The sequence below is a fragment of the Rousettus aegyptiacus genome, unplaced genomic scaffold (genome assembly GCF_014176215.1).
Source record: "Rousettus aegyptiacus isolate mRouAeg1 unplaced genomic scaffold, mRouAeg1.p scaffold_m13_p_3, whole genome shotgun sequence".
In the NCBI taxonomy this organism is placed as follows: Eukaryota; Metazoa; Chordata; class Mammalia; order Chiroptera; family Pteropodidae; genus Rousettus; species Rousettus aegyptiacus.
This window is the reverse complement of record NW_023416306.1, coordinates 30859289-30877490: the sequence shown is the minus strand read 5'-3', so window position 1 is coordinate 30877490 and position 18202 is coordinate 30859289. Positions and strand designations below refer to the sequence as shown.

At 52.6% G+C, this 18202-nt stretch overlaps 3 protein-coding genes across 7 annotated transcripts; all 3 read right to left on the bottom strand.

Moving 5' to 3' along the window:
* Positions 1 to 276: 276 nt before the first annotated feature.
* Positions 277 to 2694, bottom strand: RPP25L (ribonuclease P/MRP subunit p25 like). Of its 4 annotated transcripts, none has more exons than XM_016130515.2 (2): positions 2555 to 2694; positions 277 to 1087 (listed from the first exon to the last, which is right to left on the bottom strand). In XM_016130515.2, exon 2 carries the CDS (start codon positions 1058 to 1060, stop codon positions 569 to 571), a length of 492 nt encoding a protein of 163 aa, XP_015986001.1. In that variant the 5' UTR covers positions 1061 to 1087; positions 2555 to 2694; the 3' UTR covers positions 277 to 568. The 4 variants fall into 4 exon arrangements, with proteins under 4 accessions (XP_015986001.1, XP_036073629.1, XP_015985999.1 ...); XM_036217736.1 differs by lacking the exon at positions 2555 to 2694 and adding an exon at positions 2419 to 2540; XM_016130513.2 differs by lacking the exon at positions 2555 to 2694 and adding an exon at positions 2431 to 2539.
* Positions 2695 to 4108: 1414 nt separating this feature from the next.
* On the bottom strand, positions 4109 to 9978 carry DCTN3 (dynactin subunit 3). The gene is made up of 7 exons (XM_016130512.2): positions 9836 to 9978; positions 8605 to 8689; positions 7817 to 7903; positions 6200 to 6283; positions 5228 to 5286; positions 4626 to 4685; positions 4109 to 4437 (listed from the first exon to the last, which is right to left on the bottom strand). The coding sequence occupies exons 1-7, from the start codon at positions 9929 to 9931 to the stop codon at positions 4348 to 4350; spliced, it is 561 nt and encodes a 186-aa protein (XP_015985998.2). The 5' UTR covers positions 9932 to 9978; the 3' UTR covers positions 4109 to 4347.
* Positions 9979 to 10055: 77 nt separating this feature from the next.
* Positions 10056 to 16986, bottom strand: ARID3C (AT-rich interaction domain 3C). 2 transcript variants are annotated; one of them, XM_016130204.2, is made up of 7 exons: positions 16678 to 16986; positions 14804 to 14876; positions 12856 to 13039; positions 12417 to 12706; positions 11869 to 12051; positions 11552 to 11641; positions 10056 to 11094 (listed from the first exon to the last, which is right to left on the bottom strand). In XM_016130204.2, the coding sequence occupies exons 1-7, from the start codon at positions 16984 to 16986 to the stop codon at positions 10994 to 10996; spliced, it is 1230 nt and encodes a 409-aa protein (XP_015985690.2). In that variant the 3' UTR covers positions 10056 to 10993. The 2 variants fall into 2 exon arrangements, with proteins under 2 accessions (XP_015985690.2, XP_036073628.1); XM_036217735.1 differs by lacking the exon at positions 11869 to 12051.
* Positions 16987 to 18202: the final 1216 nt, after the last annotated feature.

Here is an 18202-nt window from a genome sequence, read left to right as displayed (position 1 = left end):
GAACCAGGATTCAAACCCAGGCAGTCTAATGCTTGAGACCATGATCTTAATCACTACAATATATACCGCAGATGGAAAAAAAATGTCTGACCTGGTACCTGGCAGAGTCCCTAAACCAGCCCTAAGCATGTGGTAGACTTCTTAGCAACTCTAGATCGTCTTCGCGCTAGCCTGAGCCTACTTTTCCTGTCTCCAGCCTGTGAGCACCTGGGGGACAAGGGCAGAGGCTCCCACTCCCTTGATCCCACTTCCACACAATAGGCAGAGCAGAGGGAGGCTCATCAGACAAACCTTTATTTCCAAACCTACTCCCTGCACCTCTGTCATAAAGCAGATCAGAGGCATGGTAGATGGAAGGCAAAGTAAGCCCTTCTTAAGCAATCCAGAGCCTGACAGAGACCACACACCTGTCACTCTTCATAGCAGAAAGAAGGGGAAGCAAAACAAAAAGGCCCACTTCTGTGGATTCAAGTCTTGTTGAGGACGTTGAACAGTTATCGAGGCTTCTCAGAGAAGGCACAGCCATCCTAGACATTCGAGCTTGGAGAATAGCTTGCTCAGCAGGTCTTCAGGAACGGGTGTCTCGAGCTCTTCTTCGGGGTCGGGGGCCACAGCTGGAGCTAGGTGTGGGGCCCAGGCCAGGGGGTGCCCCTGGAGGCTGGTAGCCACATTCATTGGGGTCCAATGGATCGCGGCTGAGCAGTACCCACACTGCAGGCACGTGTCGGCGCACTGTGAGGGGATCAAGGCCTGTATCGGGTGAGGTTGGTACCCAGCTGTCCTCAGTCTGCAGGAAGCGCAGCTTGGTAAGCTGGTGTAGGCCTGGTACCCGCCGCTTGACAATCTCAGCACAGCTGACAGCCTTCCCCGCAGCCCGGCCAGAACCTGAGAATACCACATGCCTTGCGCTGCCGCCCTCCAACCTACCCAGTGCCAGCCCCAGCAAGTTTCGGATTTTGCTGCCATCTCGGACGCGCATCTCCAGAGTATCAGGAGGTAGCTGGGGCATCGGGGAAGGTGCTGGGAGTTCCACAGAGCCAGCTTTCCGGTAGTGCTCCATCTGCTTGCTGTCGGATCTTGCTGCCCTCTGCAGAGAAGTGTCAGATAAATGCTAGGCAATGTGCGCCAGGCTATCCCTTCAGCTTGGCTCTCCAGGACATGGCCCTGCTCCTCATTCTAGACTTTCCAGGGAAAAAAATGATATCCCCTCACTCCCAGCTTCTCAGGATGGTGGCAAGGGTTGTACCTCATAAACCTCTTTCCCTGGACAAGGCCATAAACCTCCCTCCACCCTGTAGTTCCTGAGAGAGAACCAAATTCCCCAAATGTTGGGTTCACTGGGATAGGGCCAAGACCCCTCAGAGGGGCCATCCTAACGGCTGGGAGCATCTTGGGCGCCTTGGGACAGAGTCCAGGCCCTCACCCCAGACTCTCTGAGAACAAAACTGAGAGCTCCTCACCCCAGGCTCTCCCAGGACAGGGACAAGGTCCCCTCACCTAATGCTTCTAATATAGGGCGGAGGCAAGGGAACTAAAGTGTTAAACCAAGCTACATTTCAGAGACTGCAATATGTTGATCAGCTTTGCAGCCAGGCTGCAGAACAAAGGAAGATTTCTGCTTGGATTGCTAACAACCCATTTCCCACATCTATGAAGGGAAAACAGGAAAAAAAAAAACCTGACTCTTTACGTGGCTGCCCTACACAAATAAAATCGTTCATTCTCTATGGCTAAAACCATAGAGACCTATGGATCAAAGGCTGAGAAATGACAGCAGGCCTTTCAAGCTACATACTCTTCTCCTTCCTCACTGTATATCCATATCAAAGTCTTTAAACTGTAAGTCACTGGAACTAAAGTATGATATATAAACTGAATTCCCCAAACACACAGTGTCCCTTACTGTCCTTACTCTGTCCCTCAGTGTCTGTCAATCCCTCTTTCTCTCTGTGCTCTTTACTCTATCTCTCTCACTGTCCTCGGCTTTCTCAGGCTCTCTCACTCTCTGCCTCTTACAGGCGACCACGCTGTCTGTGGAGTGTTCGCCCTTTTCTAATAAACTTTTCTTTTGACTCTTACTTCGGCGTGTTTTGCGTTCTCTCTACACTCTCCCCCAAAGGACCCTCTACGTCTCTCAGTGCAGGGCTTGGTCTCCCCCAACTCGAGAGAACCCGCCCTGTCCTGCATCACTTCCAGAGGACAGGGCCAAGCCCCTACACTCCAAGCTCCCCAAGCAGAGACAAGTGTCCCCACCAAAATGCTCATCAAAGACATAACTGACTCCCTCCCCCGCTCCAAAACTCCTAAGGCAGAGCGGAGGACCCCTCACCTAGAGAGTCCCAGGGTCATCCCCTCAACACAGGTCACTCAGAAACTCGGGCGCAGAGGCTTGACGCGGAGGGTTGCTCTGGCTACTACCCGCCCCCAGACCTGCGCCGCCTCCATCTCCACGGGCCACCCTCAGCGTCCCGCCAGCCGCAGCAACCAAAAAGCCAGCCTCTCCTGTCCCCCGCCTCCAGGACCGCTACGCCACCCCGCTGGGTTCAGGTCTCACCGCCACAGTAACGCTCGCCTCAAGCTCGAGCCAGAGCCAAGATGGCGCGTGGGCCGGGAGCGCGCCGGGGCCGCGGGGCCGCGCACGCCGGGCGCGGCAGGACCCGACTCCGCCGCAAAACAGTGTGACTAGGAAGTCTAGGCGACGGCTCAGTCGCGAAGTCGGGGGAACTGGAACACAAGCGTAGACCACCCTATGCCGCTCCGCGGAAGGGGCACTCCTACTGGGGAGAGGAGACCCCTGCGGAGGAGAGGAGCTGCCGTCAGAGGAGTCCCGCCTCCGAAGAATGAGGAGGCTTTGGCCCTTGGACGGTGGCACGGCTGGTGTTACTGGTTGAGCACGCCACAGCAAAGGCGAGGCTGCGAGTTTTACTTAGCACAGGAGCAAGGGGTTCCGTTTGGAATGGCCGTTGCTGCTCGGGCGACAGCCTGGGTCACCGAGTTCTGAGCTTCGATCGTATTCTGTGGGCACTGGCAAGCCATGGGGAGATATTCATCGGGGACCAAACCAGTTCGTATGCACAGCTCACTCTGGCTGCTGCACAGGATAGGGATGGGGATGGGGAAATCGGGCCCCAACCGCTGGTGACTCCAGGCCGCAAGGTCCCAGGGGCGTGTCCACGGAGACTTGTCCAGTGTGTAATAGGTACTCAAATACTTGTTAAAGAATTTGTTGAAAGAATGAAGTAGAGAAATGGCAGTGGAAATGGAAAAAAGTAGATTAAATTGGGAAATATTAGGAGGTAGGTATGGTGAGGAGCTGGAGACCGTTTGGACAGAGAAGAGTCTGGGATGTCTCCCAGTTTCAGACTTAGGTTCGGACATGCTCAATTTGAAATGCTAGTTGAGAGGGAGCCCAGGTAGGGTGTCTCGCCGGCTTTTGGAAAGAGGCCTGGAACCACAGCACTCTCGGAGACCACAAGGGGGCAGCAAACACTTGGTGGAGTGAGGTGTCAATCTGTTTCAGCATTTTATCATGCTCTGTCGCTTTCCCTAGTGGCTCCTTCCCTCATCCCCATCTCCCCACCAGCCCAAACTCCTGCATCAGAACATCTTATGGGCTCCCCTTTCTCGGCTAATAGCATCAAGAAGGCTACCAAGAGAGCACCTTCAAGGCTCCTCTCTGCCTTTGCACATGCTGCTCCTCTGGCTCACAAAGAGCCTGCTTATCACCCTCCAGAGTTCCTCCCTCCATCCCTTTTCCTTTTGTGCCCCTAAAGACCTTGTTCCTACCTGATAGGACTGCCCTTTTCCTTGATTCAAGAAGCTAGCCTGTGTAGGGCGGGGATCAGGTGGACCCTACCTATGTCTTCCCCACCTGGCATGGAATCTGACATTTAAAGGGGTTCTCTGTAAATGTGGGGTAAATGGATACATAAACGAATGTTCCATTGACATCAAGTGGATTTGTCCTGAGGGCCACACACTCCCAGAAAGCAAGACCAGGATGAGTATAGGTCCTGGTTTAACCACAGGAACATTGACAACTCTGTCCTCCACCACCCCCTTCCTCCCTCTCTCAATCCCATCCTGAACCAAGAAGCCAACACACTCCTCCAATGGTCTCTACAGTTTATTGTCACTGGAATAGGGCACTGATGAGGGGAGGGTGTGCAGCAAACAAATCTCAAGTAGCCAGACATCTGATCTCCACCTGAGTGCAGGCAGGTAGGCTGTGAATCCAATAAATACAGAGCTGCCTTGCTCAGCTACAAGGGCAGGTTGGTACAGGGAGGGCCCTGGAGCTTGGCTGCCCTGGCCTGCTCTGGCCCATCTTGGGATCGGGAGCAGCCATCACTCCTCTGCTGGCTTCACTTGCTTGGCGGCTTCTAGCTGGCAAAGCAGCTCATCCCACTGCACAAACTGCTTGGAAAGAAGCATTGTCTAGTAGTCCCAGGTCAAGGTGAGAACAAGAGTCTGAGTGAGGTAGTACAGAGATTTTGCATCTGCCAAGAAGGTAGGGGGGGTGGGAATAGGCTGGTTGGGACAGGATGAGACAGAGCTAGAGATGGAACAAAAGGACATGGCTTTGGACATCACTCTTCAGGGGCCTGGCTGAGCAGAAAGGATACGGTCTTATTGTATTCCTCCAAGAGAGCCTTGGACTCCTCAGTGATCTCCACACACTGGTCCTGTGGGGCCAAGGTGTGCAGAGAAAGGAGTTGGACGAAGCCTCCACTTCCTACTAACCTTCCTGTCTTATCAGGGACCCCACTCCCCATAGAGCCTAGAAAAACTGATCTTTAACCCCAGAGCCAAAAGAAGCAAATTTCTAAAGGAGTACTTTGAGGTTCTAAGATGGATGCCCTAATTGCAGTCCTAAGGCTGATGGAAGGGGGAGTGGACTGCACATTTAAGGAAACATTTCTGTTAGTATATGTCTCCTTCTCCCATCCCCTATTTCTGAACCCTTTTCGAACTTTACACTGGAGCCTGGAAATAGTGAAAAAATAGTTCCTCCACCTATATTCAAGGAAACACCATCCCCAGGAATTCTCAGGTACCTCCCAACATCAACCTTCTGATGTCTCTGAATAGTCCTACTCTGGGAGGCAGGAGACCTGGCAGTTCCTTCCTCTCTCTAAGGCAGATGGAAGGTAAAGGATAAAACCCCAAGTTTTCCCAGGAGCTGGGGAGCCTGAGGCTATTTCCCCAGTCTTCTCCCTTTCCATACCTGCTGCTGGATGTGGATCTGGGCCAAGTGCTGCAGGCGGGCTGCATGCTCAGGAACGGCTATAAAACACAATGCACACTGCCCGATGATGCTTGTGCCTTCCCTTGGGAATGCTCAATAGTCTATTAGGTCTTCGGCAGGATTAGAGTATTGAGTGGAGAAGCTAAACAAACGCCAGGCTTCATCGACCACTGCAGCTGGAGGTAGTGGTGGGGCTCCCTTCCCACCCTGGTCTTACTCAAGGACTCAAAAAGGAGGGGAAGATACAGGTCCCTAGGAGAAGACAAACCTTGAGGTCCCCAGAGTTGCCTCATACCCCCACCCCAGTGCCGTAAGCAGGGCCAGGTAAAGAGCTTTGCCTATCGTGAAACCTGTCCCTTTGCTGTCAGCCCAGTGAAATCAGGTCTGCCCGGCCTAGGGAACAGGGAGCCTGCAGGTGAGCTAAAGATGAATGCCAGGCCCCAACACCCAAAGCCTTGGCCACCATGCTGGCCTCAAGCTTAAGGCTGTCAGATGCTCAGCAGGAAGCTATCAGGTGTAAGGAGGGAAGCTGGGAAAAATACCTTCAGAGACAGACAAGATGGATATCTGGATTCAATTAAAGTCGCTGTCTGCTTGTCAAAACCCAAGCCCAGGGACTGCTCTCAGCAGGAAGAATTTACACACATGCACATACTCGGCAGGGACTCTTGTAGTAAAATCTGGACTCTGTAGCACCCTGAAGGACAGATGCTGAGGGGTGGGGTAAAAGGCAGAAGGAATCAAGTTGGGAGCTGCTGGGCTTATACTAGTGTCCTCAGGCCCAAATTGCCTGGTGTTCTCAAACTTAGCTCTCTTCCCTGGCAATTTTAATCCCATAGCAGGAGGCAGGTACCCCCAGGGTAAAGGTAAAGACAAGGAGCAGACCTGGTCTGAGCCCAAAGAAGTCCTGCCCATCCACACACCTCCCCAAGCAGAGAAGTGGAGAGGTACCTTTGATGTGAGCGCTGTCCAGCATGGGTGCCAAAGTCTCCACCTGCTCCAGGAGTGCAACCTGGGAGAGGGTAAACTGCTCCTCTGAGGCATGAACAGATAAAATAAGTCAGTGAGGCAAGCCTGGGCACTGCTACTCTGATGCAGAGGGCTGAGGACCTGGCAAGGAAGATAGTTGGGTCCTGGAATTTGGGGCAACTACTCTGCCCCCTGCCCCCTTTTCTAGGTGCACATTCCCCCATTCTGCCCCCACCTCTCCTGTATGCCTCTGCTCCGACCCATCTTGAGCCCAAGAAGCCTTTAAGTTTTTCCAAATCCCACATTTCTCCAAGTTTTAACTCTAAGGCCTCTTCTTCTAGCCTCCTATTAACAAATTCAGTGAGCCCCTCCTAAGCCACCGGAGACAAAGTACTTCAGACTTGGATCCCCTGGGAAGGTCTGAAAGAGGAGACATGTGGCAGACTGCCAGGCAGATTCTGCTCAGTGGTTCTGAGATACACAGACAAATTATAAGCTCCTGGAGAGCTGGGACAGTAAGAGAAGAGTCCAGTGAGGAAAGCATGGCTCTGCACAGGGGATTTCAATGGTTGCAGAGTGGGAAGGGCATTCAAAAAGGGAGGACTGTTATGTCAAACATTTAGAGGCAAGAATTAGTAGAGGAAAGACAATTTGCTGAACTAGAGCAAGGAGAACACAGGAAAATGAATTGTGGGTGGGGGTAAGTCTGGCAGACTATAGAAGGTTTTGAATGGCATGCTAAGGTTTTAGAACTTTATCTTAGCAAGGAGAGAGACACTGAAGTGCCAAAGTAGCCAAAGTAGCATGCTGGAAATGTGTTTTGGGAAGATGATACTGGACCACATGTAAGATGGGATAGAGTAGGGTCAAAAGAAGACATAGGAGACTGCAACTGTTCATGTGCAAAGGGTTGAACACTGAGGCAGTAGTCACAGGAAATGATGAAGAGGCTGTACTCAAAAGTCAGTGCAAGAAAAGATCTCCTTAACTCAATGTCTGAACCATGGAGATGACTCAGGGACATTCTGGTTCAGCATTGTATACCTCACACCTAAGATAGCCTCAATCACAGCAGATGGTCATTAAACATCTTTTGAATGAATGACAAACCCAGGTGCTCGGCAAACCCTACCTCATGAAGTGGCTGACTAACTTATTAGCAGACATTGTTAAGACAATATTTCCTGTCTAGACCTCTGAAATCCCAGAGCTTTCTCACATGAAAGATGTTGAAACTCATACCAATATTCTTCTCTCCCAAGTGCAATGCTCTCTGCCCTCACCCTTACCTAGAAGCAATTCTGTCTAGTGAGCAAAAGCAAGGAAAGTTCTAAAGAACAATCCTAGAGGCAGACCACTGATAGAACACTGGAGTAGCTCCCACTGTGGCCTGCACCTGGCTCAGAAATATACCAGACCCAATGTCTACTAGAAGACCACAGGACCACCTCGGGCCTCAGCCTAGAGCTAGGCCAGAATTCCAAAGAGCAGTTTCCAGAGCTGTATTCATGAGAGGGCAGGTAGGGAGGCCATCTCTCTGACCAACTTCCCCCACAATTCACATCCCCAGATGCATGTATACACATTGTCCAGGACTACCTGCTAAGATGAACTGCAGCTTAGCGGCATCAGGTATGGCAATGCGGTCAATGTACTCCGGATCCAGGTATTTGATCAGGTCTTCAACTAGAAAAGCAGCAAGATGGAAAATGGAATAGGGTTGGGGAGTGGGAATCTGTTTTAGGACTGATATTAGGGGAGTGGTCTACATTGTGGAGAGCTTTGAATGATGAGCTGATACCCACAGTGTCCAAAAGCAGGCCTCCACCAAATCCTTTATCCCCACTTTCCTGTCTCTACCCTCTGATCACCTGCTGGCTGACCTCAAACTTTAGAGCTGGGAACACAGCTGCACCCCCACCCTGGAGCCCTCAATATTCCCACTATCTATGTTCACCAGGGGTGGAAGGCCCCTAGCCTCTCAGTGCCACCAAGATGAGCCAGAGTTTTATCTGATTTCTAGTTACTGAGCAGGTTGCTAGAGCTGATACTATCAAGAAGGCATGGCTGAACCAAGGCTGGGGCTCTCGGTGACTAAATTCCCACCTCTGAACCTTGCCTGTGGAAATCTCATACTCTTTCACCCTCTTTCACCAAGAGGACCTTTCAAGCAGAGCTCTTATTCTAACTTAGGACACTGTCATGGGCGTGGAGTTTAACCACAAAATAGAAAGCACACTCCAATTCACCATTTCAGCAGGGAAATGATTCACAGTCTATCCCTAAAGGGTGACTCCAGAGAACTACTGTGTTGAAGGACCAGGGCCAGATCCTAAGAAGCATAGGCATGGAAAGGAGGGTAAGCAGACACCCATGGCAACACTTACTCTTTTTGTACAGAATCTTCACCCTCTCCCTCTTGCTGGCGATGTTCCCCAAAGCTACCTGCACCTTAACCAGGCCATCAGCCACCTATAAGGGGAGTGGAAGTTAATTCCAAGATTCACCACCTGTATCAAGGCTTTGTCCTAGAAATCTAGGTTGCTCCCCTTCTCTTGTATTAAAGGAGATGCAACTCTACCTTCCAAGAATCCTCAGTGTGAAGGGGGAAATAATCGTGTACTCCTTGGGGCATCTCAAGTCTGATTGAGAAGGTAATGAACTATTTTAGAGTTTATGGGGCAGTAGAATATACTATTTAAATTCCCCGGTTCCTACCTCTCTGACTGAACCTACCTAAGTTTTCAGGTTAGAGGGTGAGGAATGCCAATATTCAAGGGTCAAATACACGGGAAGGCAAATAAGACTGAGCAGCTGCAGCTGCTCCAAGATTCCAAGAGGTAGGAAGAAAACCAGGACAGTTAGCATCATTGATGTCAAAGGGAGAGAATGTCTTGAGAAGTCAGTTCTCAAATGGGGAACAATCGGTTGTGACAATTAGTTCCACAAGAGGTGTACAGACATCATTACCACTGATGCACTTAACTTCAGAATATTCCTGACACTCCACCTTCAATAGGTCTTTCCATAGTAAAAAGGGGACGAGAGAGCAACTGAGCTTCACAGTTGTCAAAATTCAGTCACTGGTGTGAAGGAGTGCCGGTCCACATAGGAACACCCAGTATTCAACTCCTTTTCCTACTAATCCTGGTCCTCTCAGACCTAACTTCTGAGCCCCCTCCCCCAGCCTTCCTTATGCACCTGCGCTCTGCCTCCTCTGGAGTTCTATGGACCGCTCTCTGCACAATTCATTTAGCAATTAATTACACAGGGCTCCATGACGGCCCTTCCATTGTGGACTTGAGCTCTTATTGAAACTCTCATTAGTCAGCTTCTCGAGTGTGTCAAGTCTCTCCAACTGGCCTGTGAGGGCAGGGGCGGAGTCTTAGTCACAGTTCATACTGAGCCCATTTCAAGTGAGCCTAATAACCTGCAGTGCCCTGCATAGGAATGAACCCCGAGGGTTCAATATGCTCCGGTGGTATTGGACCTTTGTTATTTCAAAGGCTGGGCAGCAAGGCGACAGTACTGGAGCGGTGGCATCCACCCCGAGGACTGGGTCAGTATACCGCTCTTGCTCTGCCTTAGAAAAGGACCACTGAACCCCAGGTCGCTCACCTTCCGGGAATCGCGCGACCCGTCTGGTCCGTATACCCAGCACTCCAGCTCCTCCACACGCGCCTGCAGCCGCTGAACATCGGTTACAGCCGCCATAGCTATCACTGCCCCGCCTCGGCTGCAGAACAGTCAAAGGGCGGGACATCCGACCAAATAGAGAAGGCTGACCAATCCAAGTGCGCAGTCACCTCCCCACCCCGAGACAGGAAGTGACGCCACAACTCAATTCTTAAGTGCCGGAAGTAACTGGCTGAGCCAGCCAAAGGTAGCAAAAGTTGTCTGGTTACCCAGGCAACGGCCACCTGTTAGGCCCTACTCTAGATTCCTGTTCCTGTTTGTCAAGACAACCTTTGACTTTCTTCTTGTAATTTCAGAGTACCAAAGAGGTTTTCCCACCAAACTCCCCAAATTTGCACATATAAATATACCCTTTATTCCAGGATTGGTCCATTCCCATAGGTCAGGTGGCCCCGTGAGCTACCATAATCTTTTTGGAGTTTTCTAAGGTTCAAGCCATTAAGTGCCTTGCTCAGGGCGACTCATCACTATACTGGCAGAACTGAGATTTGAACCCGAGCACTATGATTCATTCGACCCTGCTCTTCAATCCTCATGGACCTTTGCTATTCAGTCTTCCCTTCTGAGAACCCCTGGCCAAATGCAGCCTGTGTATACCACATAATTCCTCCCCAAACCCCAAACCCAAATAAGAAGAAGAAGCATGGAGAAGGAAGGACTGCAGCTTTATTGTCCAGATGTGACCTGAGGGACATCTCCTTCACAAAACTCCAACCCCAACCCTTCACCTGGCTCCTGTGGAAGCAGGTCTGACTCGAAGAGGTAGGGTCCTAGAGATGTCATTGACACTGAAGCACATGAGGGGATGAGGGAGGTTACTAGGAGCAGAACTCTTTGGTAGATGCTGCTGAAGCTGGCCAGGGAGGAAGTGCCCTCCCTTTATCATGAGGTAGATGTAACATCAAAAACAAACAAAGAAACAAACAAACAAACAATTTGGCTTCAAGTTCACATGGCATAGTGGGGGAGTGGTCACCTCCCAGGGCTGGGTCCTAGAGTCAGCACTCTGGAATAATCAAGATGAGGGTGTGTCTCCCCCCCAGCAATGGGGCTGGGACTCTTAATTCCAAGTGGAAGCTCTCAGGGTAAGGTGCTGGAAGAGGGCCCTGTAGGAGGTGGGGGTGCATGGTTCGTTGGGCCCTGGGAAGCTGGCATAGGCTGGCGGCGGGCAAAGAGGATGCCTGACAAAGGGATGAGGAGATGGTAGAGGGCAAGCAGGAGGGGGTAGGGTACAGAAACAGAAGAAGGAAACAAAAGTCAGTGTCCTGATTACTAGAACACTACACACATACCCCTGCCACAAATCCATGAGGAAAATTCTCCCTTGGGTCAGTTAGATACTCCAATGCCAATACAGATACCCTCAAAAAGGTAAACAATAAATATTTACACTGATACCTAGGCCCATGACAAGGCATACATCCCATGGTACCCATGCCAGAGAGGTCACACCTTGGACCCCATGCCATATAGATACCCCCTTTAACCCATGCCAGTGTAGCAATCCTCTGAACCTCATGTTACCCATGCAAGTTTGGATATCCCTGAACTCATGCCAGTAGAAAAAGACTAAAATACCCATGCCAGTGTAAATACCCCTAACCTCATGCCAGTATAGACAGCCTGCAGTACCCATACCAGTGTAGACCACCCCGTTGATCTCTAGGGCCATGTTGATACTGCTGATACCACTGGCTGCCAGATTGAGAGGCCCATCCAGACGCTCGTCTGTCCAGGAGGTAGGAGAGTCACATATAGGAAAATCAGACTTCAGACTTACAAGTTCCCCCTCCATCCCTATAGACAGTCCCCATTCCACTTTGGCTTACACCTGTAATAACACTGTTATCTATTGTGCAGTATATCTGCCCCACCTCTAGCACCTATCAGGTGATGGGTCTGTCCTCCCACAGTGCACAGGCCCAAAGCCCTATCAGCAACAAGTCTCTCCTCACCCCTTAGGGGAACCTTGTCAGGGGGCAGGAAACCAGGGGGTGCCACAGGTCGAGGTGGGTCCATGGGCCCCATCAGCACAGCCCTCTTCTCAGGAGGCTCCTCTGGTGCCAGCTTCTCCCGTGCAGATGCCAAGGCCAGGCCCACAGGCAGTGACAGTTGAGGGGTTGGAATTCCACTCTCCTCTGAAAGAATAGGTCATTCAGCTCCCCTGGCCCAACAAACTCACTTTCTGCATTTGGTTCTCCCCCCAGGCCTGGAACCAAGGGAGGTCACCAAAGCTCAAGCACCAAGTTCAATCTCCACTCCTATCCAGAGCCCTAGCCTAAAGGCTCTGAAGCTTGAGAGCCCAAAGGGCCAATATATATGTCTAGGGTGGTCCAAGACAATTCGAGGTATTTTTTTGCTCTCTTGTTAAATAATTCAGGTCACAAGAGGCACAAACCACATGCCTCCAACACTTCGGAATCCCTGAATTTTAATGTTCTCTTTAATTCAGCGACCCTCTAGGTCTCAGAGACCCCAAAATTCAGCCTCTCACCCTTCATACCTTTCTTAATGGGGCTCGGGCTCAGCTGAGCGCAGGCGTGCGCCGGCAGGCCGGAGGCGGAGCCCTGGGCGGGACGAGCACCCGGAGAGGGCGCGGGCGGGGCGGGGCCAGGACCCGAGACCCGACCTGGAGTGCCCGGAGGGGGCGGCCCCGCCATGCTAAAGAGCGGGGCGGTTGTGTAAGCTTGTCGACGGCCCTCGCGCCGGTTGCTGTCGATGGCGGCCTGGAGCTCCCCCGGGGAGCTGAGCGCCCGCGTCTCGCACTCGTACGGGTATAGGTACTTCATGTATCTAGCGGGGGAATAGGGTGTGTGTTTGTGGGAAACTGGATCCCGCTGATCCGGCGCCACACCCGCACGCCCGCTTTGGGACCAGCCACGCGCCAAGGCCCCGCCCCCTGCGCACTCCTCCAGCCCTCCCGCTCACACGCCTGGCCTCACTGGGTGCGTAGAGTGAAAGCGGCCGACGTGATGGTGGTGGGCAGGCTGAGGCCGCGTGTGACCTCCCGCCACACCTTCCGGTTGATGACTTCCACCAGGCCGCCCTTGGCCGTCACCAGGCGAAACAGCGCGTACAGGTCCAGCACCTGCTTCGCCATGATGGGCACGCGGTTCACTGGTGTTCCTGGTTAGGGGGTGGGGAGAGAGGACACTAAGACTAAGGCGCGATCTGCGGGATCTTGGGCTGCCTGGACAAGGCCCTGCCTGGACGAGGCCCAGGTACATGGCAGGGCCTCGAAAAAGGAGGGGAAAAGGGAGAGGTGGGAGGTGGTATTTCAGGCAGAGCCCACAGAGCCCCCAAGGCCTCCATTATAGCAGGAAGGACTGGAGGCTAGAGCACCGGTAGACAAATGTCTGTAAAGGGCCACACGGTAAATGTTTTAGGCCTTGTGGGCCAAACGGTCTCTTCAGAACTACTCCACTCTGCCACTTAGCTTGAAAGCAGCTCTAGGGAATATTTAAGGGGTGCAGCTGTGTTCCAGTAAAATTTTATTTACACTCTGAAATTCGAATTTCACACGTTTGGATGTTATTCGTCTTACAGTTTTTTACATTATTTAAAAATATAATAACCATTCTTATCTCGCAGGTAACTAGATTTGGTTCACACGCTTTAGTTTGCTGGCCCCTGGGATAGACCGTAGGAAGGACTTCCTGACAGTGCTGAGGAGCCGGACGCCCCTAAGCAGGGGCCCTGGGTGGCTGCCTGAGGCTGAGGGATGGTGGATGGGAGAAGCAGCAGCTCCTGCCTCGGCTCGCCAGCTCCGCAGCCGCGCCGCCCCCACTGGCGAGTCCTGACAAAGGGGCCTGTCTGCACTGAGCGATGGGCCCCAGTTAATTCCTTACCGATTCCGTCCCCTTCCGCTGGCGCCTTTGGACCCGAACAATTAGCTGCGGCCTGATTAATGGGGGGAAATTATCGGCCCCGCGGGACTCCTCCCCCTTCAGTGGGAGCAAAGGGAGGCAGAGCTGAGGGGTGCAGGGGGAGTTCTGAGGCCTGCTCAGACCACCCTACCCCAACCCCCAGTAGAGGGGAGACCTGGAGGAAGGAGCAGAGCGGGTACACTGGAACCAGAATGACTAGGTCCCCCTGGGAGCAAAAGGATCTGGGCCCCACTAAAGGTCCCTGATTAGGAATGGACCTGAAAGGGGTGCTGGGCCTGAGGTGGATGCTTGAGGGACTTTGGCCAGCAGCCGCACTAAGGAAGGGGGGGTGGGGTGCAGCCAGTTAATTAGCAGCTTATCAGGCCAAGCTCCGAGTGAGTTAATTAGCTTTGTAGAGAGAGATAATGAGTCAGTCTTCGGACCTATGAATCTGGGGAGAAGCCTAAGTGATGAACTGCCGCCCATCCCGATCCCCTCCTGGACCCTTCTTGTATTCTCTTTCAGCTCTGAGGTTCTTGGAAAGGAATTCCTCCTCATGCAAAGCCTCGACTCACATGGTCCCCAGCCTACCCCTTGAAAAGTCCTTCCTTCAGTCTAATCCCTGTCCTTCCTGCTGTAGAGCACATTGGGTGTTTGCTGCCTGAAACAAGGGGAAACTGAGGAGAAACAAAGCTGGAGGAAGGGTCAGCAAAAGAGCAAGGCATTCCCAGCCCCCTAGTCCTGGGAACCACCCCCACTCCAGGCCAGCCCCCCACCAGTTCCCCTTCCCACCCTCCCAATTGATCCCACACTCATTAACCTGCCAGTGGGCTGGCCACTAATTAATTGCTGGGTGGAGGAAGAGGGCCAGGTCAGAGGTTAAAGACGCTATTGAGGGCCCAAAAGATAGGTGCTGCCAAGCTTAGGCCTCTGTGGAGAGGACCCGACCTGGGGACTAAACCCTGAGGTCTCCCATCCTCAAACCTGGTAAGTGGGAGTCTTTCCCTTACATCACCCCACTCACCCCTCTTCTGCATGAAGCTAAACAGGTCATCCAGAAATTCCTTCCTCTTGGGGTCTGCATCGAGCTCGTACAGCTAAGGAAGGACTAAGGTCATTTTCCAGCTCTGCTAACCTCCCCCCCCACCACCACCACCGGAACCCCAACTCAAGTTGTCCCCTGAATAAGGGTCCCTAGCTGAAGGGGTAAGTGGGGTCTAAAATGTGGACTCAGACATTAGGCTCTCTCCCCCTGGAGGCAGGTAAGGACAATTTTTCTAATACATACAGAGAACCCTTACTAGTTAGTTGTGCCCTGGGCAGGTCAAACCACCTACCTGAGGAGTAGGGGAAAAGAGAAAGCGGCAGAGGCTCAGCCTGTCCTCCAGGGCATGCACAGAGCCCCAGAGAGGAAGTCAGGCTGGGACTATGTTCCACACCGGGGAAACTGACAAATATATCTGAGCACTTTTGTTCATTCCTGCAAGGGCATCTTGCTGTTCACATCTCTTGTGTGCCAGGGCTGAGGATGAGGGGCAGAGATGCCTCTAACTCATTCCTTGGGCAAGATGAATGCTGAGAAGCTCCTGCATGGAAACCTGGGCCTCCTCAGCTCACCTTCTGCTCTGATCTCCTTCCAGGGACAATGACTTGCCCACTACAGAAGCTATCACAGAGGCAATGGCCCTGTACCACCCAGGACATGTGGAGTCAGAACTTGAAGGGCCCAGGGCGTCATCCCACACATTCCTAGTCACCTGGAACCCCAACTCCAATATCACTTCTGAAATATCACCCAGGAAGAACAGTCCCTAGAGTAACATTCATTTGCGCAGAATACCAGTCTCTAAGTAAACACCCATAGGTAATACTCCATTCCCCAATAAGAACTCTCAGTGAACAACATCCATAAATAACAAATCCCAGAGATTCACCTTTAGAGCTATGCTCCTACAAGAACTGAGCCCTAGGTCTTAGATGGATGCCCATAAGTAACACACATTCTGCAAGTGATTTCTAGAATTATACCTAGGAGAAAAGGCCACATCTCCAGAGTAACAGAGCCCTGAGTAACACTCCTTTTTACGCCAATGCCATAGAGTACTAGCCATATATAAACATTTCTACCCAAGACCAATACCCTACAGAATAGCATACCTACAGTCACAGCCCTGCAGAACACCTTCATAGTGACAGCCTGGAATTGTAACTTAAAATATCCTCTGCAGGGAGGAAGAACCTCAGATAAGGCCCTATGAGTAAGATCTTGTCATTCCCAGGTGCACAGGGGCCTATTAGTTACACTACAGCTGTAGTGGCCATCATGGGCTGGGAACTGTCACCCACAGAACTCAAGCCAAGGGAGAGGATTTGATTGGGGGAATGTGACAGGGAAGAGATAAAGGCGATATCATTTTGCCAAAGGAGTGGTAACTTCCATCCTGCTTCCAAAGCCAGAAGCAGGCAGCCCAGGATACTCACACTGGTCACTGGAATATAACCTTGTGACTTGATATGTGAAAGTTAGGGTAGGATGGTACTGGCACTGGAAACCCCAGTCCCCAGATCCCACCTCAAAAGAATTCTTGAAGGCTCCTATAACCCTCCCATTTTCCCTTCCAGCCTCACCAAGAACCTCCAATCTGTCAGCCCCCGTGTTTCTGGGTGTCTCCTGCACCTCTTAGTGTGTGCCTATGCATTTCTTTCCATGTCTCTGGGTGCTTGTCTTTCCCTTCCTGTCGCTATCCTTCAGTCTTTCCACTGTTTCTCTCCAGGTCTCTTTGTATCTGTCTTCCAAACCTGCAGAAGGCAGTGGGGATGGGTGGGCTACTAATCACCTGGCTCTGCTTTTGCCCAGAGAAAAGGAAGGGGGAAGGAGCTGACTTGAGGGACTCCTACCTGCTTGAACTGTTCCTCGTAGGTCCACTCATGGGGGTGAGGTCCAGGGGGCTGGCTGGAAGGTGAGCTGGGGCCCCGGGTCCCTGGATGGCTCTGCTCGGCTGTCTCCTCCTCTGCCCGGGCTTCCTCCTCCTCCTCATCCTGGGCATCCTCCTCTTCCTCAGCCCCAACCTCCCTCAAGGCCCCCTCAGGGGCATGCAGAATTCGGGTGCCAGGCAAGGGAGGCCGTGGTAGCGGTGGGTGTGGAGGGGCCAATGGCCCCACTCCCTGGGCCAGTCGGGCAGCCTGCTGCCTCTGCAGGGCCTCCATTACAGCTTCCAGGCGCAGTCCCCCCGCTTGTGGAGGGCCTGGCATTAGGCGGGGCCCCGAGGAAAGGGCCGCCTGTAGGGGAGGGAATTATAGGTTCTGGGCCTTGCTGCCCCACAACCCCCAATACAAGGGGAGGTGGTCATGGATTCAGGGAAGTGCAGGGGGGCCATAAGGAAAAAGGCAGAAAGATTGCTTTCCTGGGGATTGACAGAGATGTAGCAAGAGCAGGAGAGACAGCCAAAGAGACAGAAATGGGCATTGACTGAGGACAGGTAGAGACTGAACAAATCAAAGAGGGTAACAAGGACCAAAAAACAGAGAGAGATGGAGGAGAGTGAGAGAGAGGGATCCGACAGACAATGACAAGGAGGTATGAAGATAGAAATGGAGACAGGATGGGATGGAGGGACAGAAGAGAGAGAGGTGGGGAGAGACAGATATCAGGCAGATACAAGAATGGAGAGACAGAGGTGGGCAGAGATGAGATTGATGGAGATACTGGGCAGAGAGACAGGGACGGTGAAAGAGAAGAGCGAGAGATAAATATCAAAGAATTGAGTGACAGACAATCCAAAGAGAGAGACAGAGACAGAGACAATTAGACAGGGGTTGAGAAAGAACGGGAAAGACCGATGCAGCAGGGGACAGAGACAGAAGAGAGAGCGATTAGAAAGAGACAGGGCTAGACAGTAATAGAGGGGGACAGACGGAGAGAGAGGGGAAAACAGACCGAGAGAAGCGGCGGAAACAGAGGACTAGAACCCAGGAGGCGCGGGAACAGAAGACGGTGCAGGCAGAGCCCGGGACAAGGGTGAGACCGAGAGGGCAGGGGACAGTGGGGTCTCGACGCCCGCTCTATGGCTCCCAGCGCCCCTCTGCCTCACTCACCAGCCTGGAGCGGCCCGCTGCCCCCTGAGTCTCCACGGCTCTCCCTCTGCTCCGCCCGCCTCTCTGGTGACCTCTGCCTTGGCTCGGTTCCCTGCGCGGGGTCCCCAGCTGTGCGCTCCTGCAGCGGTGCGCACCTCTGGTTGCGGTGCGCTCACGCTGCTCTGCTGGCCGTGGCCACGGGGGCGGGACCCAAGCGGGACAGGGCGGGCGGGGACGGAGTAGGAGAGGCCCCGGTAGGCACTGCCGCTCCCAGCCCTCCCAACAGGTGTCTCCCGCCCTCCAGAAAGCTAGATTCGGGGAGGGGCCCTGGAGCGGCGCCTGGAATCAT

What these genes read in the sequence shown, in the direction of transcription:
- RPP25L (XM_036217736.1), bottom strand. Translation starts at nt 2,445, where the DNA reads ATGGAGGCGGCGCAGGTCTGGGGGCGG. An exon ending in CGGCGCAGGTCTGGGGGCGG is followed by an intron (nt 1,088 to 2,418) that starts GTAGTAGCCAGA and finishes ACTTCTCTGCAG; the next exon opens with AGGGCAGCAAGATCCGACAG.
- DCTN3 (XM_016130512.2), bottom strand. Translation starts at nt 9,931, where the DNA reads ATGGCGGCTGTAACCGATGTTCAGCGGCTGCAGGCGCGTGTGGAGGAG. An exon ending in AGATCCACATCCAGCAGCAG is followed by an intron (nt 4,686 to 5,227) that starts GTATGGAAAGGG and finishes TTGGCCCCACAG; the next exon opens with GACCAGTGTGTGGAGATCAC. An exon ending in TGGAGGAATACAATAAGACC is followed by an intron (nt 4,438 to 4,625) that starts GTATCCTTTCTG and finishes TGGGACTACTAG; the next exon opens with ACAATGCTTCTTTCCAAGCA.
- ARID3C (XM_016130204.2), bottom strand. Translation starts at nt 16,986, where the DNA reads ATGGAGGCCCTGCAGAGGCAGCAGGCTGCCCGACTGGCCCAGGGAGTG. An exon ending in TAGCTTCATGCAGAAGAGGG is followed by an intron (nt 13,040 to 14,803) that starts GTGAGTGGGGTG and finishes CCCCCTAACCAG; the next exon opens with GAACACCAGTGAACCGCGTG. An exon ending in GCTTTCACTCTACGCACCCA is followed by an intron (nt 12,707 to 12,855) that starts GTGAGGCCAGGC and finishes TTCCCCCGCTAG; the next exon opens with ATACATGAAGTACCTATACC.